The sequence below is a fragment of the Aptenodytes forsteri genome, unplaced genomic scaffold (assembly GCF_000699145.1).
Source record: "Aptenodytes forsteri isolate BGI_AS27 unplaced genomic scaffold, ASM69914v1 Scaffold366, whole genome shotgun sequence".
NCBI classification, from domain to species: Eukaryota; Metazoa; Chordata; class Aves; order Sphenisciformes; family Spheniscidae; genus Aptenodytes; species Aptenodytes forsteri.
Window position 1 is genome coordinate 1,643,708 of NW_008794621.1, and position 25,296 is coordinate 1,669,003.

The 25,296-nt window shown below is 42.7% G+C and overlaps 1 protein-coding gene across 1 annotated transcript in view; it reads left to right on the forward strand.

Moving 5' to 3' along the window:
• The window catches only part of PTPRB (protein tyrosine phosphatase, receptor type B), a 62,811-nt gene extending 37,911 nt beyond the window's left edge, over positions 1 to 24,900 (forward strand). The window contains exons 14-34 of the mRNA XM_009273214.2: positions 579 to 842; positions 1,734 to 2,003; positions 2,639 to 2,902; positions 3,735 to 3,998; positions 4,378 to 4,659; positions 5,871 to 6,149; positions 8,074 to 8,223; positions 9,756 to 9,999; positions 11,154 to 11,260; positions 11,780 to 11,879; positions 13,752 to 13,835; positions 13,953 to 13,970; positions 14,076 to 14,157; positions 14,616 to 14,706; positions 15,918 to 15,994; positions 16,807 to 16,941; positions 18,042 to 18,164; positions 18,481 to 18,644; positions 19,898 to 20,033; positions 23,400 to 23,520; positions 24,629 to 24,900. Coding sequence (XP_009271489.1) covers positions 579 to 842; positions 1,734 to 2,003; positions 2,639 to 2,902; positions 3,735 to 3,998; positions 4,378 to 4,659; positions 5,871 to 6,149; positions 8,074 to 8,223; positions 9,756 to 9,999; positions 11,154 to 11,260; positions 11,780 to 11,879; positions 13,752 to 13,835; positions 13,953 to 13,970; positions 14,076 to 14,157; positions 14,616 to 14,706; positions 15,918 to 15,994; positions 16,807 to 16,941; positions 18,042 to 18,164; positions 18,481 to 18,644; positions 19,898 to 20,033; positions 23,400 to 23,520; positions 24,629 to 24,651 — 3,278 coding nt within the window. The 3' untranslated portion in view covers positions 24,652 to 24,900. The remainder of the gene's footprint in view (positions 1 to 578; positions 843 to 1,733; positions 2,004 to 2,638; positions 2,903 to 3,734; positions 3,999 to 4,377; positions 4,660 to 5,870; positions 6,150 to 8,073; positions 8,224 to 9,755; positions 10,000 to 11,153; positions 11,261 to 11,779; positions 11,880 to 13,751; positions 13,836 to 13,952; positions 13,971 to 14,075; positions 14,158 to 14,615; positions 14,707 to 15,917; positions 15,995 to 16,806; positions 16,942 to 18,041; positions 18,165 to 18,480; positions 18,645 to 19,897; positions 20,034 to 23,399; positions 23,521 to 24,628) is intronic.
• The last annotated feature ends 396 nt before the right edge of the window (positions 24,901 to 25,296 follow it).

Here is a 25,296-nt window from a genome sequence, read left to right on the forward strand (position 1 = left end):
AACTTGATCTGTGCTTAATAAACAAATGTCACAGGCACCAATATTTGATTATTGGCAGATAATTTGATTTGTTGCATAGGAATGGTATTGAGATGTCAGTGTTTGGGTTTCTGTTATTCCCATGCATGCCAGTTGTTTGCTTAGTATCTCTAGCTGAATCACTTAAGCTATTTTATGCCTCTGTTTACCCACCTGAAATGAGTGGGTGAGATTGTAACTGCAAAATGCCTAAGTAAGTGTACAGAAAGAGCTTTGATTTTCTGAGATGTTTCTAAAGTGTCATTCGGAGAAGAGGGAGGTTATCCAGATAAAAGAATATACAAACTTTTTTTCTGTTTAACTTACATTTTCTTTACTTTCCTTCCTGAAAACACATAGAATTGCTTTTCTAAAATGGCACAATCCTACACAAATGCTTTCAGCTTTACTTGTGTTTACCCATGAGTGAAATTACTTGTACCTGTAAATGCTCTTTGTCCTCTGAATCATTTGCTGTGGCCGTAAAACGTAGGAATTAAAAGTCTGAATCAAACAGGAAATTTGTGAGCAGGTGCCTTTGTGTTCCTTTTTTTTTCCAGTTCCAAGTGCGGTCAGAAACATTCATGTGTCACCTAACGGCATGACAAACAGCCTGAAAGTGAGCTGGACTCCTGGAGGTGGAGATGTTGATTCCTACACAGTGACTATATTTCAGCAAAACCATCAGCTTGATTCCCGGAGTGTCTCCAAACACGTCTCTGAGCACATCTTTCACAAGTTGGAAGCTGGGGAGCAGTACCGGGTGGTGGTGCAATCTAACAGTGGCACCTTGCACAGCAGCTTAGCAGCTTTTGGGAGAACAAGTACGTTTTTTTTGAGACAAGGAGCAAGTTGCATTATGTCTCCCCAGAAGCTGACCCTTATTTAATAACGTTTATGAACGTACCATTGGGTATGGGGAGACCCAGACTCGCAAGAAGTTTTTATCTCAAAGAGCATGAATCCTCACTCTTGCAAACACTTAGGCATGGCTCTGTTAATACCAGTGAGATCTGTCACGTGAGTAGCTTTACCTGGGTAAATGTGTGTGGAATTCAGGTCCCCAGCCCAAAGTGTGCCTTTACAGGATGAATGCAGTTCCAACCCTCCCCAGTCCTGTGCCTGTACTCATCTGACACATACATCTGCAGGGCTCTGTGTGGTCAAATACTGTGTTCTAGCAGAGCCCATTGCATGGTCAAGGCTTGTTAGACAACGCATAGCCCCAACATACTGCGTGTCAGGACACACAAACAGTGGAATGCCTTGTTTTTAATCTATCCTCGCTTGCAGACACCTGCATGTGTTTGCGGTGGCCTTGACTTTTGTCCAACAGCTGCTGGCTAACATTTTCTGTGCCACTGTTTTGCACCAATTTACCACTTCTTTATTTTTCAGTTTGTTTTCACATGCCTTTCTTAACTGTTGCGGTCAGTTCATCTCACTCTCCTCCTCCCTCTTTTCATGATCATTTATGTATATCTCTTGCTTCTCCATGCCCAGTTCAGATGTCCATGATGCTCTGTAACTTCATCTGATTGTATTTATGTCTAGGAATTATTTGCTTGTGCGAACACACGCACAGATATCCCTTTTCCCACAAGTGAACATGCAAATGTGTAAAGATATTCTCTATTAATTAGTCTATTCACAGTTGTGTATTGAATGGTCCGTATTTCACCTGGTAATGTCCTGCCTTTAATTGTTGCTTCCAGTTCCAGCCTCTGTCCAGGAATTATTAGCCCATCATGCTTACAGCAGTCATTCCTTGTTAGTAACCTGGCAGAAAGCTCCTGGTGTAGCTGAAAGATACGACATTCTGCTCTTGAATGAGCAAGGAATCCTCCTGAGCAACAAATCAGAGCCAGCTACTGCCAAACAGCACAAATTTGAAGATTTATTAGCCGGCAAGAAGTATAAAATACAAGTTTTGACAGTCAGTGGAGGGCTCTTCAGTAAACGAGCAGAAACTGTTGGCCGAACAGGTAATTAGAACATCTCGGTTTATTTATAGCTCCCTCAGTCAGATATCATTAAATACATGAATCATCTGTATATCTTGATTCTGGAAAGTTTCCAATAGGAACAGACTCCAGATATTTATGCATCATTTTTCCTGGTAAGTGCTTGGTATGTGAATCTGAAATTTGTTAGCATAATAATGTGGCCATAGTTTGTAATAAGGATATTGAACCAAAGTGCTGAATGCTTCTCCCAGTCTATCTGTTTCGGAACCACCTGAATGCTTTGTTGTCATCAAGTTTTTAATTCACAATCTCAAGGCTTTTAGCGCAGGATTTGACATTAATACACACCTCTAAAATTAGAGCCAAGTCTTGCACTCTTTACTCAGTTAAAGCTTCGTGTAGAAACTAATGGACTGTTCTGTATGAGCGCAGGCTGGAGAACCAGGCCTGCTGGGAAATACAAACATTGTATTGGAGAGACTCAGCGGCACCTCATAAATGTCTTCGTTGCTTCTGAAAGTTGATGTTGACATTACTTAGCTACTTGTGGCTTAATTGAAATATATTCCAGCCATGAGTTGTTACTTTATTGAAGGTTCAGCTTAGTGGCTAGACACTTTGATATTTACTCTTGTGCTTATCCTTCTTTTCAGTTCCAGCAGCTGTCACAAATCTGAAGGTCACAGAGAACACCACTGACCGACTGTCCTTCAGCTGGACCACCTCACTAGGGGAGCTTGATTCATATGACATCTTCCTATACAACCCAGACAAGTCCCTTCATGACAGGATTTCAGGAGAGCAGCACCTCCAGCAATGTTCATTCCAGAACCTGCGGCAAGGCAGGATGTATCGAATGGTGATTGTTACCCACAGCGGAGACCTCACTAATGAGTCGTCTGTCTTTGGAAGAACAGGCAAGAACATCTAAGAAAATCATCCGTCTCCAGTGTGGTGCTAATGAGGGACACCAGTGAGCTGGTCTGAGTCTGATGTTCATGCTAGATTAAAGCAACTATTTGAAATATCAAATCTGGCTCTTATACATGAAAAGCGTTAGATAAAGAAGAAGGTAAATTCTGAATGATGTGGTTACAAGAGGAAAATGAAGCAATAGTTCCCAGGTATTCAGGTCAGGAGAAGGACATCCCAATGTATGCTGCATAAGACTTAAAGGAAAACAGCTGTCTCCCATCCTAGAAGCAATGTTGGTCTATGAGTGGAAAAGACAAAAGGCGAAGCAAGTAGGGTTAATGGGGTAGACAGTCTACCAGTGAAGGAAAACTTGTTTCACACGGGGAGCTCTGGCTGCATCTTCATGTTTGTTTAGCCACATGTGGGAAGCAGAGTTTCCTAAGCAGCTCTAGCAGCCCTGACACTCTGAAACCTTCCTTTATCCTCTGAGGCACCACGTAGTAACTGCTGTGTACCACTGCCTCTGCACTTTCTTCAGCTACCTCAGAATTGGATGTCTCCAGACACTGACTGGGAAAAAGCTGTTTAACATTTGCAAAACTATCTATTATAAACATTTCAGCCTCTTTTGGGGACAGTGGCAGTTCAAAATAAGAAAGGAAACTATTGAGATATACTTCCTGATGCTTCTTGGCTTTTTGGCCAGCTGTGGTGGCTGTCTAGTTTATTACATGGCTTTCATTACAGGATAAGTGTAAGGTCTTCTTGACCTTGTTGCTTCTCCTCACCCTAAGGATGTTCTACATGAAGTAATATTCATCCCCTTTTTTTCAGTACCAGCCCCAGTTGTTGGTCTCAAGGCATCCAACCGAAACATGACAGACAGTCTGTGGTTCACCTGGGGTCCAGCAGCAGGAGATGTTGACTTCTATGAGCTGAATCTTTACAACCCAAATGGGACACAGAAAGAAACATGGCACAGGAAAGACCTGAAAGAATGGCATTTCCAGGGGCTCATTCCTGGCAGAAAGTACACTCTGGTTGTGGTGACTCACAGTGGTGACCTGACCAACACAGCAAACGCTGAAGGAAGAACAGGTAAAAGACACAAAAGCTTTGGGATTTTTGTTTAGTCCTATCTGTCAGAATTCATATTAGTTCACAACTATGCAACAGACTTACTCTGAGGGAGGATTTATTCTACACTGAAGGTGTAAAGATAAAGGCTATTCTTAAGGGTATTAAACCAATGGAGTGTGATTTTGTTTAGCACTGTTTTTCTTTCAAAGGCTCAGGAATATGTAATGTCTGTGAAAGTCACCACCATCAGCGTTGATGCAGTAACTGGCTGTGTACATGGGATAACATAAACCACTTTGTGATGCATGAAGAAAATAATGCATGTTTGATCTTATTTGTCTTGTGGAAAAATTGTTAAGAATCTTTTTTTTCCCTTCTTTCCCCTCTTTCTGTGTAGCACCCAGCCCTCCTAACACTGTATCCTTTACTGATGTTGCAAACACTTCTTTATCAATCACTTGGCTGGGTCCTCCAGACTGGACAGACTATGACGATTTTGAGTTGCAGTGGCTGCCAAAAGATCCCCTCACAGTATTCAATCCCTACAGCAGCAGCAAATCAAAAGTACGCATCATGTATGGCCTGCGACCAGGAAGACTCTATGAGTTCAGTGTGAGAACGGTTAGTGGTGACAGCTGGAAGACATACAGTCAGTCACAGTCTGCAAGTGTGAGGACGAGTAAGTAACAATTTCCATTGCACCCTAACGCTCAGCTGGAGAAGATGCAAAACTGTTAAATCTTACCAATTCCTTTTGCAGTCGGTAATTTCCATTAATAAATTCATGAATGACTGGTGATGAATTCAGCTAGACTCTTAAGCCATTGCTGTGTGCAAGATCAACTGTTTAAAGATTGAAAATGGACAGACATTTGCAATCTTCACATCCAGAGTGGGGCTGTTTGGTTGCAAAGCCTGAATCCATCAGTTTCAGGGGTAAAATAAGGCTGAATATCCAAACTTCTCTGACATTAGGGACAGTAGGATATTGAAATAATTGACATGTTTCTGAATGATCAGACAGGAAGGATGAATTAAACCCTGCTGTACTGGATTTGAAACTGGAATCACAGTGTTTTGCTGCTCTGCGTTTCTGTCAGTGTCCATGGATCCACGTCATCTCTAGCTGTCTCTAGCAACCTCAGTAGCAGGCTGATTTGAAAAAGTGACTTGGAATTGTAAAAATAACTGAGCCTTGGCAAACCCTCATGTCACTTGGGGTGGGATTCAGCTCCAAATTGGCATCTATGTTTAGTAAGCTGAGTAGCTCTTTAGACTTCATTCAGCATATTAATTAAAATGAGAGCGTAGCTACCTCTTTCTCCTGTATTTAACCACTTAAATCTAGGTGTCTGCCATCTGAAAGTGAAATCCCATCCTTGTTACATGTCGCATGTTATAAATGATGCTTTAGTATTACACGGATAAAGCATAATTCTGTGGTATGCTTTAGTAATATGGACACACCACATGCTACCTAGGAAACCAGATCAGTCATGAGATGACAGTATTAGTATTGACTGATACTGTTGACCACATGTAACCTCAAAGATGTTGTAACAAAGTTCTAGAAATCCATTGCTTTCCAGTGTTGCTGTTCTTGTTAAGACTTCAGCAAGTAGTTTTGTTTGCTTGTTTTCACAGTTACTGAAGCTTCACAAACTTGATGAGGCTGTTGTCACTAGATCCAATTTCAGATCGCTAAAATGAGTAAGACTGCCTTGCCTAATAATCAGGCAGCACACATTTGCAGGAGAGGTGGGAATGCTGGCTCCCAGCCTCCTGCTCTGATCAAATGGTTGATGCAAAATCTAGGGGCCACGGGGTGAGCAGAGTGCATTATGCCTGTCCCTTTTCCCACTGAGCTTCAACTTCTCAACATTTCTCTAGAACCAGACAAGATACAAAGTCTTCATTGTCGGCCCCAGACCTCTACTGCCATTGCGTGTTCCTGGACTCCTCCTAATTCTGACTTTGATGGGTATAGCGTCGAATGCAAAAAACTGGATGCTCCTAAACTGGAATTTTCTAAAAGGATAGAAAAAGACAAATCTCTGCTTAATATCATGACCCTCGTTCCCCACAAGCGATACCTGGTGTCCATCAAGGTGCATTCTGCAGACATGACGAGTGAAGTAGTTGAAGACAGCACCATCACAATGATTGACCGTAAGTGGAATTCAGAGTTGCCATGAAGGGAGGCAGTGAGCAGCAACAAGCAATTGCTTGTGTTGGTTAGACAGCAAAAGGAGTTCTGAACTCCACAGTTGCCAGTGTGTGGCACTCGTAATCTGGTGGCCAAAATAGGGCAAACCTGTCCTTTGGTCCCTGTTGTGACAGCCAATGCAGGATTTTAACTATATTGCCTCTCATTACATTGCCAGACCTGCTTATTTGGCTCATTCATGAAACATAGCCTGAGAAACATGAAAAATTATCCTGTCACTCTGATGTTCAGCACCAAAGATGTCCTCGTCATCCCACACCTTTAATTGTCCTTATGGTTGCTGCTTGGCTTCCTGTGCCTGGCTGTTTTCCCTCACAGACAGTAGCCATCCTCACCAAAAAGATCCCTCAGTAAGGACATTGGATTGTGGCACTGGGTCCTCTTTGGGCTCTCCGTACACTCTTCTGAGATGCTACCTGACCAAATCACCTGTAGGAGTTAGACCTGAGGGAAGACCACAGATTTCCAAAGCATGTGCTTTGAAACAGCTTCTGCAGTTTCTCCACCCTTAGGCTGCTGAGTGGAGGGTAGTGACAGCATCTGCTGGTGCCTCTGCACTGCCAAGCATCACCGCAGTCAACAGACTGCCATTGCTGGCCCTAGAGCTGCTCCAGTTTTTGCAGTACCTCTGGATTCAGTGGCACAGCACAACGCAAGGGCCTGAACCGCTCCAGTGCTAAACTTCTCAAAAATGACAGGATGGCCAAGAGGCCTATTCAGGGATGCCTCTATAGCTGCTTATTAAAAGCCACATTTGTGTGACATGCTAGATCATAAAAATTATGTTTGGTTTGGGAGCTAGTGAGCTAAGCTACAGAGTTCAGTCACCACCCCCATCAACTGCCTTTTAATTGCAACCATGTCATCTCCTTCCTCTACCACAAAGGATGCTACAAATTCAGATGTAGTAAGAGCTAGCTACTCATGTCACAAGAAGTGAGACTGAATCCTATCTGAAGGTTGGCTGTTTCATGTTTGTTCTTATTTGCTTTGAACACTGCTGCCCTCCCAGGCTCTGGTTAACACTGGAGGCCCTACCTCAAGGGAACACAAAAAATTGCAGCTAGGCTTTGTAGATCTAAGAGGTTTAGCTAAACAACATATAAATGTGTGAATTAATTATTGGTTCGTTTCGCAATCTAAAACCTTCTGAAGTTTAGCCACCTGCTTACATATTCGATATGTTTTGGGTACATGCAGTATAGTTTCAGTAGTACAGATTTTTAAAACATTCAGCAATGTAGATCCTTAAAATCCCCACTTTTGCTGCACTGGTTCTCTGAAGGTTTTTCCCTATGTACTTTGCTTTCCAGTTTCGTTCTGCTGTGTCAGTGTTTGAGGTATAGCTTTCTGTCACACAAAGAACATTTCCTATGGAAATTCTGCAGTCAGTCTGGAAGATGGTACTCTATAGTTGAATGCTGTTTCTGGCTGACTCAGGGCTGTTCCTCTGGAAAAGGAAGCAGAAATTTAGATGCTTACAATAGGTAACTTACTGTAGCAAGTGTGCTATGTGGCCTCCAAATACTTGGCTTAAACCTGTGTCATTTTTAGCAGCTACAATTTCTGATTTCGTAGATTTAGCAAGAATTCAATGCATTTCCATGTGGGCTTCTGCAGGAATTCCTACCGAGGAGCTGCCACTGTTATAGTTAACTCACTGCTGGCTTGTTTCATACTTTGGCAGTTTCCCTGTGGGAGGTGAAGACACTTTCTTGATTGCAAAGAGAATAGAATCAGAGACTTGGGTCCAGTCAGCTGAGCTTTATTAAGAATTGCATTTCCCTTACTAGGTCTAGCTCCCAGCAAATACATAGATAATGTTTTTCTCTTCCGGCCTCCCTTTTTTTTTTTCTTGTTACTCAGGTCCCCCTCAGCCACCTCCAGACATACGAGTGAACAAAAAAGAGGTGCTGATTACCAAATCCTCCATCAACTTTACTTTTAACTGCAGCTGGTTTAGTGATACTAATGGAGCTGTGAAGTACTTTACTGTGGTTGTGAGAGAGGCTGATGGTAAGTGTCATGATTTAATACCATTCTCTCTATAGCCTATAGGAGTTACATGGGGAGGTACACCCCCATCACTACACAGCAAAGGAGCTTCTCCTCATCTGGTGGCTGAGTTTCATAGAGGTTTTTTTCTTGTTCAGGTCCCCCTCAGCCACCTCCAGACATACGAGTGAACAAAAAAGAGGTGCTGATTACCAAATCCTCCATCAACTTTACTTTTAACTGCAGCTGGTTTAGTGATACTAATGGAGCTGTGAAGTACTTTACTGTGGTTGTGAGAGAGGCTGATGGTAAGTGTCATGATTTAATACCATTCTCTCTATAGCCTATAGGAGTTACATGGGGAGGTACACCCCCATCACTACACAGCAAAGGAGCTTCTCCTCATCTGGTGGCTGAGTTTCATAGAGGTTTTGGATCTATACCTGCTCCCTAGCCTAGGGACTTAGGAACTCAGTCTTCTCCTCCGAGGGTCAGTAGCAACTGCAGAGCCAGAAGCAGTAGTTAGCTTCTGTACTCTAGGTTATGGTCTCACGTATGTTCAGGAAATCTCCACGGTAGGAGACTTATGTTGGATGCCATTGGCAATGGACACAGAAGAAACTGCCTTGCTGTGCACAGATCTAAAGGTAGTTTAAATGTTAGGTGGGAACACTAAGGCAACTCTTTTGGAGAACCTCAGTAAGCCATGCTGAGAAGGCAAAGGTAGCATCTCCCAGGTGGTGTTTGCTTAGTGAAGAAAATGACTGCGTGCAGCACTGTGAAACAGAACAGAGATTGCCCTTGTAGCATGCATGTAAAGTTCCCTTTCTGCAGTTGACCTATATGTGACAAAACAGATGGATGTCTCAACAATTAATACCATGTTTTTAGAAGTGGCTTCATTTACTGGCATGCCAGGACATATTTTGTGACCCCTGAGAAAGTTTCTTAATCTCTCTGTCCATCAGCCCTTAGGGGAAAAAAGCATAGATAATACTTCCACTGTCTACTCTGTCATGTTTGTGCAGACTATAAAGCTCTTTGAGAAGGGGACTACTCATTGCTGTGGTTTTGCCTACCTGAGTCTTTTACACAATATTGTGAGTTTCTATTCAGGGGACTCCTGTCATTTCCTATTGCAGCTTTTCTCTCTATACAGGAGACTTTTCAGTGTGTGGATTTTTTTTTACTTGCTTTTTGAAATAGCTGGTGGTAGCATCCAGGATTCTGGATCACAGACATTCCCACCAACGGCACAGGAAAAAATGTCATAGCATTGAATTCGACCCGTGCATGCCTACTGCATCATGGAAAAATTGCGCTAAGGTCTTGTGAGGAAATCTGCCTGAAGTTTCCCAGAAAAATAATAGCAATATTGGTACTAGAAACAAGGTACCCTAACCACCTTGTATTCACAAGGTAGCCTGTGCAGCCTCCAAGGAATGCTAGAAAGTTGGATAAGAATATGTCTGTCAACAGCTTGAGCCTATAAACTGCACCACATTAATGGCTGTGATATGTAAACCTCCTGTCTTTCTCTGCACGTGATGTAGGTAGTGAAGGACCAAAGCCTGATGAGCAGCACCCATTACCTTCCTACCTGGAGTACAAACACAACGACTCTATACGCATCTACCAGACAAATTATTTTGCCAGTAGATGTGCTGAAAACCCTGACAGCGACTATAAAAGCTTTGACATTAAGCTTGGAGGAGAAATGGAAAATCTGGGAGGAAGGTGTGATCCAGATCAGCAAAAATTCTGCGATGGACCTCTAAAGCCTCGGACTGCTTATAGGTTAGATTTATGTTGGTAGTTGCGCTCTGTCACATTATTAGGCATGGTGCTGTCTGGATGCCTGCTACACTTGAGCTTCTGTAGATTTATAACTGGGTTGTACGATGTTCTTTGTGTTTCACTGTGAATTTATAAAAGGTTTATCCATGCCCCCCGTTCCATAGGTATGAACCAGTCCTTCACTAGCATGGGAATGATATGATTAATTATGCACAAAACTCAGCGCAGTGAATAGGCTTATTCCTTTCCCTCAACTTGGTGGGGAGCTCTCTTATAACTGCTTAATCTTTCTTTGGAAAGACTTAAGACCATCAGGTAACTCAGAAGAGTACTTAACAGGAGAAGGCAAGGATGCTTCACTCAGTCTGTTTGGCACCACTACCCCACACCAGTTCTTTGGAACAGGCTAGAAAAACCTGGAGGTTATTCTAACCTGTGGCACCATTCCCAGGCTCCAGAGCTAGGCCTGGGTTAGCTGTAGGGTGTGGAAGAGGATGAGTGCCAGGACCAGGCTCAGCAGTTACGCAGGCTGTGAGACCAAACTTGAACTCCAGTGCAGCTCAGTCACGCCCCTCCTGCGGGCAAACACTTTCCCAACAGGTCTGCAAGCTGCTCACTGGACAGCCACATGGACAGAAGGCATGTGCCAGGCAGTGCACATCATGCCTCTTCAGCTTCTTCATCATCATCAAGACAGTGCTACCCTACCACAGTCTGCTCTCATTAGGGCACATTTCCCAAAAATTCAGTCTGGGAAATACCCACGTTACCAGGAGAACGAAGAGGAGTGAACATTTCTCCACTAGCACAGCTCCGTCCAGCCATGTGGAGGGAAAATATCTCCCCACTGAGAAGCATTTCTGAGTCCTCTCCCCACTGCAGCTTCTGCTAATCCTGCCTTCAGGCATGGTCAGGCTGCGCGTGCCAGCAGCCAGAGCCCCATCTGTTACCTCTGCCAGTGTACCTCAGAGCCCTCCATCTGTACTAGCTGGGCTCTCCCAGCTGTAGTATTCAACTCAGGTGCCTGCATTAAGAACTGTCTGTGGTCAGTGGAAAGGTTTTAGTTACCTCTAAGGGGCAAATTACTTCTTACTTTTCTGCTGTTGGTTCTGAATATCTGATGAGCTCTAACTGTAACAGTACTGTTTTCTTAGGATCAGCATACGGGCCTTTACCCAGCTCTTCAGTGAAGACCCAAAGGAACTCCCTAAACCGCTCTTTGCAGACACCTTCTTCTCTTTACCAATCATTACAGAGGCAGGTTAGTTTCAGGCTTGTTTTTCAATGACTGTAGCACGTGATTATGTATTTTGCCTTAGAACACTCTGGTATCTAGAACTACTTGCAAGGAGTGGAACAAAAACAGATTGTTGTGCAGGTCCTGAAGGCTGCTCTGAAATAAGGCTGGAGCCATGGCTTATCCAGCCTTAGTTTGAAAATTCAGAGGACTGCTTGATGGAGCTGCTGACAGTAGAGGAAAGGATGAACACTCAGTGAAGCTATCACCAAGAAAACTTCAAAGTGCAAGAGAACAAACTCCCATATAATGGGGCTGTGCTTTCTTTTACTGTGGTTGGGAGTGAAAGATTTTGCGTAATGTTTGGAAAAAATAAGGACAGAAAATCAAGGCCGGGTTTTACCTAAGTGTTTAAATGCCTTACATTTCCTTGTATTTAACCATTTTCTTTAGCTGATAATAACGTATCCCCTGAAAGTTACTGATTCTTTGATTCTTCATATCTTTTCCTCAAGATATATAAATACACTGTTTTGTTTCTAGAGCCTCTGTTTGGAGTTATTGAAGGTGTGAGTGCTGGCTTGTTTCTGATTGTGATGTTAGTGGCTGTTACTGCTTTATTTGTCTGCAGACAAAAAGTTAGGTAAGTTGAGTTCCTTTATCAGTCTCTGTTATTGAAGTCAGGTCAAATTATATTCATTTAAGCAATGCAATATTTAAAGCGTAACTGTAAAATTGGAGGAATGCACTGAACTATTCAACAGATAAAATCTATGTCCCCCAACATCTGTACACACTAAGTATAGAACTAATGACTTACATATTAAGAGATCTATATATTCTTGATTCAAATACCACTGATGTTAGTCAGAATTATCTTGTAGAGCATCCTTGTAACTTTTAGTTTTCAGTAGGAGTCTGAATATTTCTGAAAAAGTGGTTCAAACTGAATGTCTTTTGTCAAAAATGAAATGTTTCAAATTAATTTCATCTGCATTGTAGATGGGAAGCTCTTAAAACTGTTCATTTAGACTTCTGTCATTTCAGTTCGAAAATCTTAAGGTGTGACATTACCTCAGTGTCCAAAAGATTAGTTCAAACTTTACTTCTCATTTTTTTGTCGATTATAGTTGTGTATTTCACATAATAGATGAATCTTAAATAGTGAATTTTAAATATGTTTTGCGAAATGCTCTGTCTCAAATTTGAAAAAAGCTTTGTCCATTTAAACCATTTTGCACGACTGAAAGAGATATAACATTATTGATATGAAATTCCTTGTCGTTTCTGAAATTAAAAAAAAATCAACATTTCCATTACATGGGAAACTCTGAAAATCTGAAATTCGGTTCTTTTACTGAATAGTGAATTTTAAATATGTTTTGCGAAATGCTCTGTCTCAAATTTGAAAAAAGCTTTGTCCATTTAAACCATTTTGCACGACTGAAAGAGATATAACATTATTGATATGAAATTCCTTGTCGTTTCTGAAATTAAAAAAAAATCAACATTTCCATTACATGGGAAACTCTGAAAATCTGAAATTCGGTTCTTTTACTGATACAAGATTAGGTCTATTTTGTTTTGAATTTGCTTTTCAGATGCCAGAATTTCACATTGAAAAAATCCTGTTTTCTGACTAGTCACAGCTTTTAGTCAGAATGGGTTTACCCTTTAGCAATGCTATTCTCAGGCTCTATGAACAAATTCAGTGTATTCCTCTATATGCCATCCAAAAAAAAGAGGCATAAATCACTAGCAATAGTAAATAAAGTCTGCTTTGGCATGTATAGGCTTGTGCACTCCTAACCGTCTCAGTACATAGTGACACGTAGAGCATGAATAGAGTGCAGATTGATGTGTTTTCCACCTTGCACATCTCATTGCATTTTTTAGTGTAGATAAACTTCAGATAGAGTGTGGTTTCTTGTTGTGAGTTATATAGCCAGCAGGACTGCAAGTACTGATATGGTTTTCCCTTATCATATGTAAAGAGAAAGCGTTCTCTAAGGGAGGTGTGTTGAAGGAGGAGATGGCAGTGAAAGGATGAAAGGCAACACTAACCGTATGGAGTCAGTACCACTTCTGTGGCTTTCCCAAAGCCCACTGTGGCGCTGCCACTTACTCCTGCTATGAACCTGGCATCTCTTAGAGGCCTGGTCTGCAGAGTATGAAAATCTACCTACATGTTCCTCTCTGCATGCAGAGAATCAACCAGTTTAGGGCCCGTCTTAACATAGGACACCCTCCTTGAGGATAGGCTGGGCTGTGAGTGTTTCAGAGCAAGAAAAAAGTCTTATTGCCTGTGCACATGCATACACTCTGCATCAGTATTACCAAACTAAAATACAAGAAAACTGTGCCACAGCTAAGAGCAATGTCACATGATCAGAGCCACAAATCAAAACAGACTTTCTCAAATTCTGTTTTTCCAATTTAATGGTGTAAGTTATTGGTAGCTCTTACCAGTATCAGAACATAACAGTAAAACAGAATACCTTCCTTTTTATTCCAGCAATGGCCACGAAAGACCTACAGCAAGGCTGAGCATTCGCAGGGACAGGCCGCTGTCAGTCCATTTGAACTTGGGGCAAAAAGGGTAAAATCAAAAGTTTTGTTTCTAAGAGCACTATTTTAATATGGCATCATGGATGAACAGTCACATCTGGTCACTCACTGATGAAGTGTTTCTTTTTCTTTTTGAAATCATTTCTAGGAACCGGAAAACTTCCAGGTAAAAAGAAAAAATTAGTACCTAAAAAAGCTTCTTGATAGCCAACTGGATAAATTATGACTGTGATTCATCCTGTGATTTTCTTCCTCCTGTTGAATATTTTAGTCCGATCAAAGTCAGTCATTTTGAAGCACACTTCACCAAACTTCAAGCAGACTCCAACTACCTCCTGTCCAAGGAGTATGAGGTGGGATCCTAATCTAAGCAAAGGACTTTGCTTTATGAAGGGGTGGGCTGGCTGACTCGATGGGTTAATGCATTAGAAAGGCCTGCATTTGTTTGTCATATTCACACAAATCCAAATAAGTTTGAGTCTCACCTGAACTCCACTTGTCCTAATGCAGAAACCAGCTCTTCGTTTGGCATAGCATCTTCTGGTTGGCAGCCTCTGCCTGATACCGATCTGGCTGAGGTCAGGAGCATTCATTTGTGTGGCACATCTGTGTGATAAAGCATGGAGAGCACCTGCCAGCCACGTGCTTGCTTTAAACCAGTATGATTAGCTATTTAATTTCAGTTTGTTCTTTTAAAAACCACCCATCCTCTGTCCATGGCCTTTGCGAGCTGATAAGCACTGTGTCCCCCTGTGTTGTCATGTCCTTTAATTATTTTCACCTCACATTTTATTCCTACTTTTTTTTGCAGGACTTAAAAGATGTGGGTCGAAACCAGACATGTGACATAGCACTTCTGCCAGAGAACAGAGGGAAGAATCGATACAATAATATATTGCCCTGTGAGTTTTAGGTTTGGTTGTGTAATATTACATCACAACATCTATTTTTCACTTTTTTCAGCAAGCCTAATGGAAAAGAGAGTGCAGCCAATCCCTTCCCTCCTTCCTGTCAGAGATGAAATACCTCTGCCAGCTCAGGTTCTGGTGCTTGGAGGCAGATGATGTATGGCCCTGAGTGGTTTCACACAGACCAGTAATTTCATTTCACACTAGAGATGTAATGACTAGCATTTAGTCTGAAGAGAAAAAGCTCCAGCTATTATGGGCATTCAGTCACTGCTGATAACAAGGATAGTAGAAATAACAGTAGGGTTGTTTACATATAGGGTGTAATCCATTTAGTGCTTTTTGACAACCTTGCCAAATCTTTCTTCTTCAGAGGACACAGCAAACCTACTGTACACTGTAGAGCTAGTGTGGTTCTGCATGGTAAGACACACATGTGAGGTTAGCCCTGTTCTCCTGGGGCAAGACCTGTCATTGAGAGTTTCCCCCTTTAATCTCCTATCAGCCAGTTTTGGAGGTAACACATGCTGTGCATCGAGGAGGAACACCACATGACTCACTGCTCCACATGCTGCCCTGCTGCTGGATGTGGTATATGCTTGGAGCACAGCCTCACACCATCTCCTGTGTTCTGCTGTGCCGGGCTGGGGAGCATGCCTGCGATTTACAAGAAACAATGCCTGACTGAGATCTAACATGGCATTATCTCACAAATCAGTGACCTGGTGGCTTAGGCACTCTGTACCTCTCTGTAGTACTGGAGATGCCACTGGCCCCAGGGAAGATGGTTAGCCTGGCTGCATACATTAGCTCTGAAGCTGTGCAGGCCACTGAAGCCCTACTGCTCTTTCAATGGCAGCACTGGGCACTGCTCTCCAGTACAGCACACTGCTGTCAGGATCAAAGGACAATGCTGTTGTGGCTTTTCTGTTGCCATAACAAATCCTGTGCAACTCAGCAGAGGAATTTTTGGATATTCACTGCTTCCTTCTCACCCATCCATCTCCTAGTCTTTGGAACACTCCACAGCACTTGTGGATGAAAGAGGCAGTACAAATACAAGCAGTTATTCCTCTAAATTAGCCCTCCATATAAAATCCTTGTAATAATGCTGCCAGTCCTTTCACAAATGCATTTCTGTAGATGGGAGAGGGACTGAAAATCAAGACCTAGCCATAAGCCTCTTGTAATCAATTTCTTCCTAGATGATACATCAAGAGTAAAGCTTTCCAATGTGGACGATGACCCTTGCTCAGACTACATTAATGCAAGCTACATACCAGTAAGTGACTCAAGGATGGTATTTTACAGTCCTCCCTCCAGTGGTAATTTGTCCTTCATCTAAAACTGAATATAAAGCTGGATGCTTAAGGCTCCCCTCCCCCTTCATTTATTCACTTGAGCTAGAAGTCTGAGTACTCATTTTGCGGGTGTGCTGAAAGGCTATGTCTGACTGCCATTAAGTTAGCTGTGATTTAGCCAGCACTTAAGGACACTTTCTTGGATTGCTATAGTTATGTAAGATAGCAAGTCTAATTGGCCAAGGACACATTTTTAAAGGTCACTGATTTTATACAGCGTCCACAACAACTCTAGCTATCACTGCAGGTGGCATCCTCATTGTGGAGCTGTAGCTCATCCTGACAGTGTTGGCACCTTTCAGGATGGTGAAACTGGCTGAGATTACAATAATGCCCTTTGCCAAAGAGTTGTGATTGATAATAGCAGTGGCTTTAGCAATCCAGATTTCAAGCCAGAACTCAGCTAATTTATTAAAAACAGTAAATAAAACAAAAACCCCTAGTAGTTCCAAAATTTCTTGAGACTGTGCTGGACACAATAGAACAATGAAAAGCTTAGACTGCCGCAAAAGGAACAGTATTTAGATATACTGCCGCAGTCTCTTCCTTCTCTCTGCTCCAGCCAGCCTTCTGCTTCCAGGTCCAAGGCAACAATTTAGCTCTCAAAGCTATTGTCCCAGCAAGGGCGTTGTTGCTGCAGAGCCCTGGCTGCAACCCCATGGCTTGTACAGTTGCTAGAAGATCTTTTTTTTCCTGCCTTTATGGAAACTGATGGAGTTCTCTTTACTTGCAGGGCAATAATTTCCGCAGGGAATACATAGCGACTCAGGGCCCTTTGCCTGGTACCAAAGATGAGTTCTGGAAGATGGCATGGGAACAAAATGTTCATAATATTGTCATGGTAACCCAATGTGTTGAGAAGGGCCGGGTGAGCAGTGACTCTTCTTTATTATCAATGAATGTTTTAATATCTATTAAAAGTTTATGCTTATTATTTGCATCACACTAATGCCAAAGGCCCCAGTCAAGGAGATATACAGTAAGAGATAAGAGGTATAATCTAAAGACTGGAAAAAGATTAAGGCTGTGAAGTGAGCATGCAGTGACCATCCCAAGATCATGCAGCATGTCAAGGCTAAAGTTAGGAACAGATCTCAGTACTTCTGGTCTCTAATCCAGCACTTTGCTCACTAGTACTAATATAATCCCCTTAAGCATGCAGAAGGACAACCACCAGCAAAAAATGCCTGCTTATCACATCAATTCCAATCAACTACTACTTTAAACATAAGCTCTAGAGAGGAAATGTTGGTCATTAAATACATGAAATTCTCTCTGATGCATAAGCCCTGATGTAGTAAGCAAAGAGACCACTTGCGCACTTAACAGTCTTACTGAGTGCAAGTATAGACAGGTTATTTAGCTGTCTCAGCAATCCACCTCCCCAAGTATGACCACATCCTGCACCCTTTGTAAGACAGGGACTACATCTGTAAAAAGATTAAACCAACTTGAAGTAGTGATCATCTAGTAGCACATATGGGGATATTTCCTTTCAGTTTACCATTTTTTCTTGAGGAGATAGAGAAAGCAGATGCAGAACAGGCAGCCACCTGTCTCCTCCTGCACCTCACTGGCTCTGAGTGGGACCCCACTGTCATGTCTGGGCAAGAGGTGGGGAAGCAGGCGCTGGAGACCTAGCTGTCATCCAAGCAGAGCTCTGAGAGTTGGCGCAGAAAATGTTGTGGCATCCAGAAGAGGGCATCAGTGAAGTGCTTCGCATTCCCCCCCTCACAAACATCTATGATGAGAACTTCCACTTCCCAGCCCCATCCTAGCTCGTTCCCATCCCAGGCCCTGTTTGTTGAGCTGACATGGCAGGGGGTGGTATCTCTGAATTCAGCTGCTGCCATTCTTCCTTCATTCTCAGGCACAGGAGGTCTGAAGTCTGCTTCTGCCAGTGCTGGGTGGAGGCATTGTTTACAGCTGTTACCGACACTAAATCTGTCTTTTTATGTGTCCCTGCAGGTGAAGTGTGATCACTACTGGCCCCTTGACCAGGATTCCTTGTACTATGGAGACCTGATCGTTGAGATGCTGTCTGAATCGGTGCTCCCAGAATGGACAATACGAGAGTTTAAAATCTGCAGTGTATGTTTGCGTTTACCTTTTTTTTTTTTCAAATAATTGGCTTAAAAGCACCTGCAAGGCTAAATTAGGAAGCTTTGTTCTGCTGTAGCACAGTTGCATCATGCCCATCTCACCTCTGGTGGCAGCTGTAGCATTTGCATAATTGGCTAAAGCACCTGCAAGGCTAAATTAGGAAGCTTTGTTCTGCTGTAGCACAGTTGCATCATGCCCATCTCACCTCTGGTGGCAGCTGTAGCATTTGCTCTGAAGGTGCATGTTATGTGTGTCCCCTCCTCTCTTGTCTGTTCTGATGACCCACATTTTTGTATCCCAACAGGAAGAGCAGCTTGACTCAACGAGGCTCATTCGTCACTTCCACTACACTGTCTGGCCAGATCATGGTGTGCCAGAGACCACCCAGTCCCTGATCCAGTTTGTCAGAACTGTAAGGGATTATATCAACAGGACCCCAGACACAGGACCAACTATCGTGCACTGCAGGTATGTGCAGCAGCAGAAGGTCAGTGGCACAGAGCCTTTGCGCATACCCTTGGGAAGATCCCAAATATTCATCCCTGTTAGGTCATGGGCAGCCACAGAACCTGACAGATAGCTGATGGGCTTAAGTCTCCAGATACATCAGAGCAGCATTCCCAAGGCACATGCACTCACTCACAACTTCACCCTGGAGATGCCCCAAAAATGATTCTCAGGGAACCACCGTGTCTCTGTGGGACCACTGGAGAGCACTAAAGGTGTCAGCAGCTGCCACTGCTCATAAGCTTTTGCATTCTTAAATTGCCTTGTGCTGCTGTTGCGGCCCAACGTCTGCATCACAAAGGGGTGTTCTGAAAAGGTAAGATATACCCAGGGGTGAATCTGGCTACATATGGACGTTGAGACTAGCTGGCAGATCCATCCTTTCCCCCATTCTGACTGAGACTCCGTCTCCTTACTGCCTTCTCATGCTCTTCTGCTGTTGTGCTATCTCTGGCAGCCACAACGCTGCAGTTTTTCCTCTGCTCCATGATCCACCCCTACACACATATACAAAAAAGGCAAAACTGGACTGTGTGATCCGTGATCCACTGGCCAGCTGCAGCAGAATATAGGGTTACAGAGTGAGAGAGAGCGTGCAGCATGGTGCTGTGTGTGTGTCTTCTGATAAAGCCATATGCTCACTGGTACTACCTGAACGTAGTATCTGACACGTCCACCCATCATATAGGCTGAGGCATGTATCTTACATGACCCGACCTGTGTCTGCCTGTACATCATGTGCTGCAACATGTCAGATGTCTACTATATCACTGGCAGGTCAACTTTCCTCTTCCCTGCCTCCTGTCTCTAATCCCCACCTCCCAGCATTTCAGCTACTGGGCACTCTGGGATACTTTGCCTTACTCTGCCCTTCCATAAGGCACAAGCCAACCTATCTTTTAGAATCAAGCCTACTGGTTCATCCCTGGAAAGAAGAGGTTTAAAAGTTACAGTCAGGTGCAGCTCTCAGTGTATCTCAATGACTGAGATCCAAAGTAGAAAGCAGTACAGGAGTAGCAGAGATACCCCTACCATCGCTATCCTTTCCTCCTTCCTAAACAAATTCCACTATAAAGTGTTTGAAGTCCCAGAGATGCCATTTGAACAATGAGCTTCTCACCGTGGAGATTTGAACTTTACAAAAGTACCACATGAAGATAGTGAATGCTTTGATCCATCTCCTTTTAAATCTTTTGGGTTGTTTTCTTTTCCAGTGCTGGTGTTGGCAGGACTGGCACATTCATTGCACTGGACCGAATTCTGCAGCAGCTGGATTCAAAGGACACTGTCGACATTTATGCAGCAGTACATGATCTAAGGCTTCACCGGGTTTACATGGTTCAGACAGAGGTAAGTTTTGGATAGCCTACAATACAGCAACACTAGCTGCAGTATATAATAATCAGTCTCTCATCTTAAAGGCTCTCAAAGCACTTCACAGTTACTCCACTGTGAAATACTAGTTAGATATATTTTAGCTCTGTGAGAATTTCTAGTTCAGGATTGTTTCCATTGGCTCTCATACAGCGGGTCCAAACCATAACAAGTGGTAGCTATGCTTCCTATAGATTTCTCCTGTTGGCACTGGCCCACAATCACTCCAGCAGTGTTACGCAGCAGACACTTAACAGCACGTTGTTGTGTTAGTGCAGTGTCCAGTAAATGAGCTTTGAGCAGAGATAGGTCCTTCAGGGATGGGTTTGGAAGACAAGTCTAAACCAGACAGATAGGTCGACATAATAGGGAAAAGGAATGGAGGGCAGAGAAAATTAGACGTACATAATTTTAAAACTCTTAAGCACTGTGACCTTGTGGCTTTGCAGTTCATTTTTTATTGAGCTGCTCTGTCATTTTCATTAATGGTATTGGAAAGTTGATCAGCATTCTCCTAACATACTATGCAAAAGCAAGTACATTTATTCTCGAAGTGCAGAAAAAGTACGTGTTTGGGATTTCTTTCTGTGCTTTTAAAACTGCAAGAAAATCACTTTACACTAATAGCAGCTAAACACTTAGGAGCTGATTTAATAAAGGCGAGTTGTGGAGGCAGTCTTCACATTTTCCCTGTGGACTGTTAATAGAGGAATCAGAACAAGTTTGATGGGTCTGCCTGTAGCTTGATACTAATGGAGCTCTTTGTTGCAATTTGGAAATGAAAATATCAGTGACAGCACTTCCTGACAGATGTAAAAGTCACATATGGGTTTTAAGAGAGGCTCAACTGGGAATGCAAAAGAGAGATTTCCTGGAGCTATCTTAATCACAGAAGACCTCCTGCTGGAGGGGAGGCAGATTCTCGGCTTGGTCTCGGCATCCTCAGAGACAGATCCATCTCACCTTCTACATTCCCATCAACCACAGTCAGCAAAGGCAGACAGGCGTCTCAGGAGGGTGGCTTTTTTTCCCTAGCTGGAAAAAAGAGACAACTACCTCAAGAGCCTAAATTTGACACCAGGCTTATAGACAACTAAAGTTGTGTGATACAAAGCCCACCTTTGGCATGAGCTTGACATGACATCTAAGTCAAAAGGCAGCCAGACCCAAGCAAAATATCTAAGCAATAGTGAGAAGCACCCCACTATGCCACTACCAGCACTACATGCACTTCTGCCCCAAACCAGCAGTGGCTCAAGTCTTACCCAGATCCCTGTTGTAACCAGTCCTGACCCTGGAAGAATTCACAAGCAGCATCCCAGAGACAGGTTGACAGAAAGCTTTTGCAGCTCATGCATACTTGCCGCACTTGAGCTGTAACATGCCTGTAGACTGACCATGTAGCTGTGTCAGTGCACAGCCACTGAGCTGCTGTATTCTCAGCACGTCTTACTAATCTGAACTGTCAGTTGCATCTGTATATGGTTTCTGATTTGGAACTGCCTTTCATCAAGGTAGCTTGGAGCACAAGCAATACAATCTCTCATCCTCCTGCAAGAACATGAAGTAAATTTATCCTGCAGTTTTATGATGATTCAAAGTTTGCAATGAGCAGTGAATTATGAAATAGTTCTTAGGCATCTTTTAAGAAAAAGTAAAGGAGGTGGGGAGAAGGAGAAGAAAAGATCTGCTCTACAAACTCTGTTTGATATGTGTGAAGACCCTAGTTCCTGGTGTTATCGTTCATGGCTTGGCTTCCACAATCTGTTTGGGGGTTGAGATAAAAGCTAGGTCCCATCTGTCAGTGTGGTGGAAGCCAAATCCCACTGGGGAGCACAGGCCAGCAGATAAGACTGTTTGCAATGAGACGCTCCAGCCAAAGGTCACAGCACCATCCTGCTTGACATTATGCAGTCACAGTAAAAGAGCAGCTACAAAACCTGCCCCTGCTTCAGACTTGGCTGAAAGCTGTTTAAGACAAGAGAAGGCAGCTGGAGACATGCAGGGGAGTAACAGAAAACTGGGTCCATCAGCTCAAAAAGCAGAGGGCTCAGCACAGCAGCTGTAACACAGGCAGAGAAGCTGTCCACCTTTTCAGTCCCAAATGGTCTCTGCTAAAGGAAGTCTCCATGCCCTGGCCAATGTTCCACTGAATTGGTGGGTGGGGTGCAGGATTCTGCTCCACGAAGTCAGCAGCCATATGTGCATAACAGCAGGCATCCTCACTTTCTCAGAGCCAGAGCACTGAGAAAAATGCACAGAGCAATAGCTCTTGTGAAAAACAAGTAGAAGATGCGGGGGGAGAAAAAGCATGTGCTTATTGGAAAAATTATATCTTTGAGATAAAGTCATATTAAAAAGGTACACCTTGATATATAAATCCACGAAGTCAGCAGCCGTATGTGCATAACAGCAGGCATCCTCACTTTCTCAGAGCCAGAGCACTGAGAAAAATGCACAGAGCAATAGCTCTTGTGAAAAACAAGTAGAAGATGCGGGGGGAGAAAAAGCATGTGCTTATTGGAAAAATTATATCTTTGAGATAAAGTCATATTAAAAAGGTACACCTTGATATATAAAGATGCTTGGCCTAATTTTGGGGTACCATGCTACACTGAGCAAAAAACAATAATGACCCATGTCATAAAGCACAAAGAGTAGCAAAACATGGGGATTTAACAATCTGTTCTACCAAGGGAGTTTGATAAATAGTCAATAACATGCTGACCCTCCCTACTTTGGTTGTGAATGTCCTCTTAGCTCACTTCTATGAAAGGCACTCTTCAGAAAAGACAGTCTGTCATTTGCTGCATAGTCAGAAGCAATCTTATAATTTACATTGGATCAAAAAAATACTGCTTTTGCCAGAAAATTTGAGTTCATCAAAGTTCTATGAAATAGTTATATATTGTGATAAAACTCTGTGGAAAATATTTCTTTTCAGAACAAAAAATCAGGAAATTGTTTGTCTCCCCTGTGTGCTTCCCTGTACATATTAATTCTGTTACACGTACTTTATACCAAAGCATTCAGAAGTAGTAGCTATCCAACACAGCATCACGTCAAATTATGCCTTACAGTTGATAGAGCTTTCACTCATGACATGATCCATCAAAACGTATTATGTTCATTTACATTTTACTGGTAGCATTTCTAAAAACAGGTGATCACAAAAGTTTACTATATTACTAGTGTGAAAAGGAGGTTAATTCTCGAAGTATATTTTCATTTTTAACACCACCCTTGATTTTGTGTGAGGGAGTTAGCCTGTAATGATTTTTCACAATACAGAAAATTAAATTACCGAATTTCCCAGTGACTTAAAAAAAAATTCCTTTGCAGTGTCAATATGTGTATCTACATCAATGTGTGAGGGATGTGTTAAGAGCCAGGAAACTTCGCAGTGAACAAGAAAATCCCTTGTTTCCAATATATGAAAATGTGAATCCAGAGTATCACAGAGGTAGGTGCAAGCTTATCAAATTGTAAAAGTATTTCAAATGTAATAGCTCATTGACAATGTAATTGAGGGCGCAAATTGTGCTATCCCTTTGCCATCGATATCTGTTTTCTTCCTGGACCTTCATTTCTTCACTGCTCTGCTTTTGTCACTCTTGCAATTGCATCTTTATTTCCTCCATTAGTAGTCATTATAATGTCTCTTCCTGCTCCTACCTTACCTTCATGCTCTCCCTGTCTCACACTTGTTGAATGCACAACATTCCTGTGCTGTTGGGGGAACTGAACCTCCATGATTCCTGTGCTGTTGGGGGAACTGAACCTCTTCCCTATCATGATATTGGCTTCCTCCTTTACCTCACCAGTGTTTACATCATCCACTTTTAAGCACACTGAGGCCACTGGCTGGGCTCGCGGGGCTCTTCTGTCATTGATGGTGTTCAGTTTCTCTCCTGAATCACCCTCATTTTCTGTTGACTGTGTAGGCGGCCTTAGGAGACTTCCCATCTGCCTTGGCTGGATAATGTAGGTGTCCAAGGCTGTGCTCTTTCCTCCTCCCCCAACTCTCCATCCGTGTAGGCTCTTTTCCCCAGCCTGTATCCAGTCCCTTGGGGATACAAATTGCAGGAGTAGCAAACCTGGCACCAGCACTGCCCTTCACCTCCTGTTCTCATGGCCGGAGGACCAGTCTGGAGAAGCTCTAAGCAGAGGTGGCCTGTGTGTCCTGCTGGAGCTGATTCCTAAGGGCTGTAGAAGTTTTCAGAGTCAGACAGCAGGAACTCGGTAGCTCCTCAAATTTGGACACTGGGAATTGACATTATATGATAAGAGATCAAAATAATTTTCTTGATCTAGCCTGTAGAAATCAGAGTTGTCATCAACAGGTAGAGCAGGATTGGAGGAGGCCAAGGACTGCAATAACCGGGGTTCCACAAGTTGGGAGTGCTAGCAAAAGCAGAGGTGGGTTCTGCTCTTTAGCTGTCACATCAGTCACCAGCCAGCGCTGCTGCCGCACAGCCACCTTTCAGAGCACTGTAGTCAGCTGGCAAAGCTGAACATGAAGCCACCTGGGTTGTTTTATTTTTTCTAATCTCAGTTTTCCTTGCTTTCAGATGCTGTTTATTCAAGGCACTAAGAATGTTACAGACAACTGCTTTTGTGACCACATTTGTTAACTAGGGGTTTTGTTTGGGGTTTTTTATGTATGTATTTCATGCACTAGAAAGGTGCCAGACCTTTCTGTTGAGACTGTGTATAATTTATTGGTCTGGTGATTTTTTTAAAAGATATATAATTTAAGTGTAATAGATATTAATGTATATAATTGTATTTTGGCATTATGTAAATATGTATTTTTTCTATATTGTTTATATTAATATTAAGCTTCAGATAATACTATTTTTTTCTTATCACAGCTATTATGAACTGTTCTACATAAACTATTTTAAATTGTATGGCTAACAGGACTGCTGCGTTTGGGGCAGGTTATGTATTCGCATGTTACACACAAGAAAAATCCTCTAAGGAGAACCTCATTTTTTTTAACTAGTTCAGTGTTTGTGAGATGAAATAAGCTACTATTAAGCAAGGGAACAGTAGTCCTGTATAGGAATTACAATGCTACTCTACACTTTAAACTTACTGCTTGTGATCTGATGAAAATGGGTATAACCCATAACACAATGACATACCTTTTACAGAACTCATTAACAGCCAAGCAAAACAGGGTCCACCTCACTAGAAGCAACTGTTTCAGTCTAATGTGACATAGTAGAAAAAT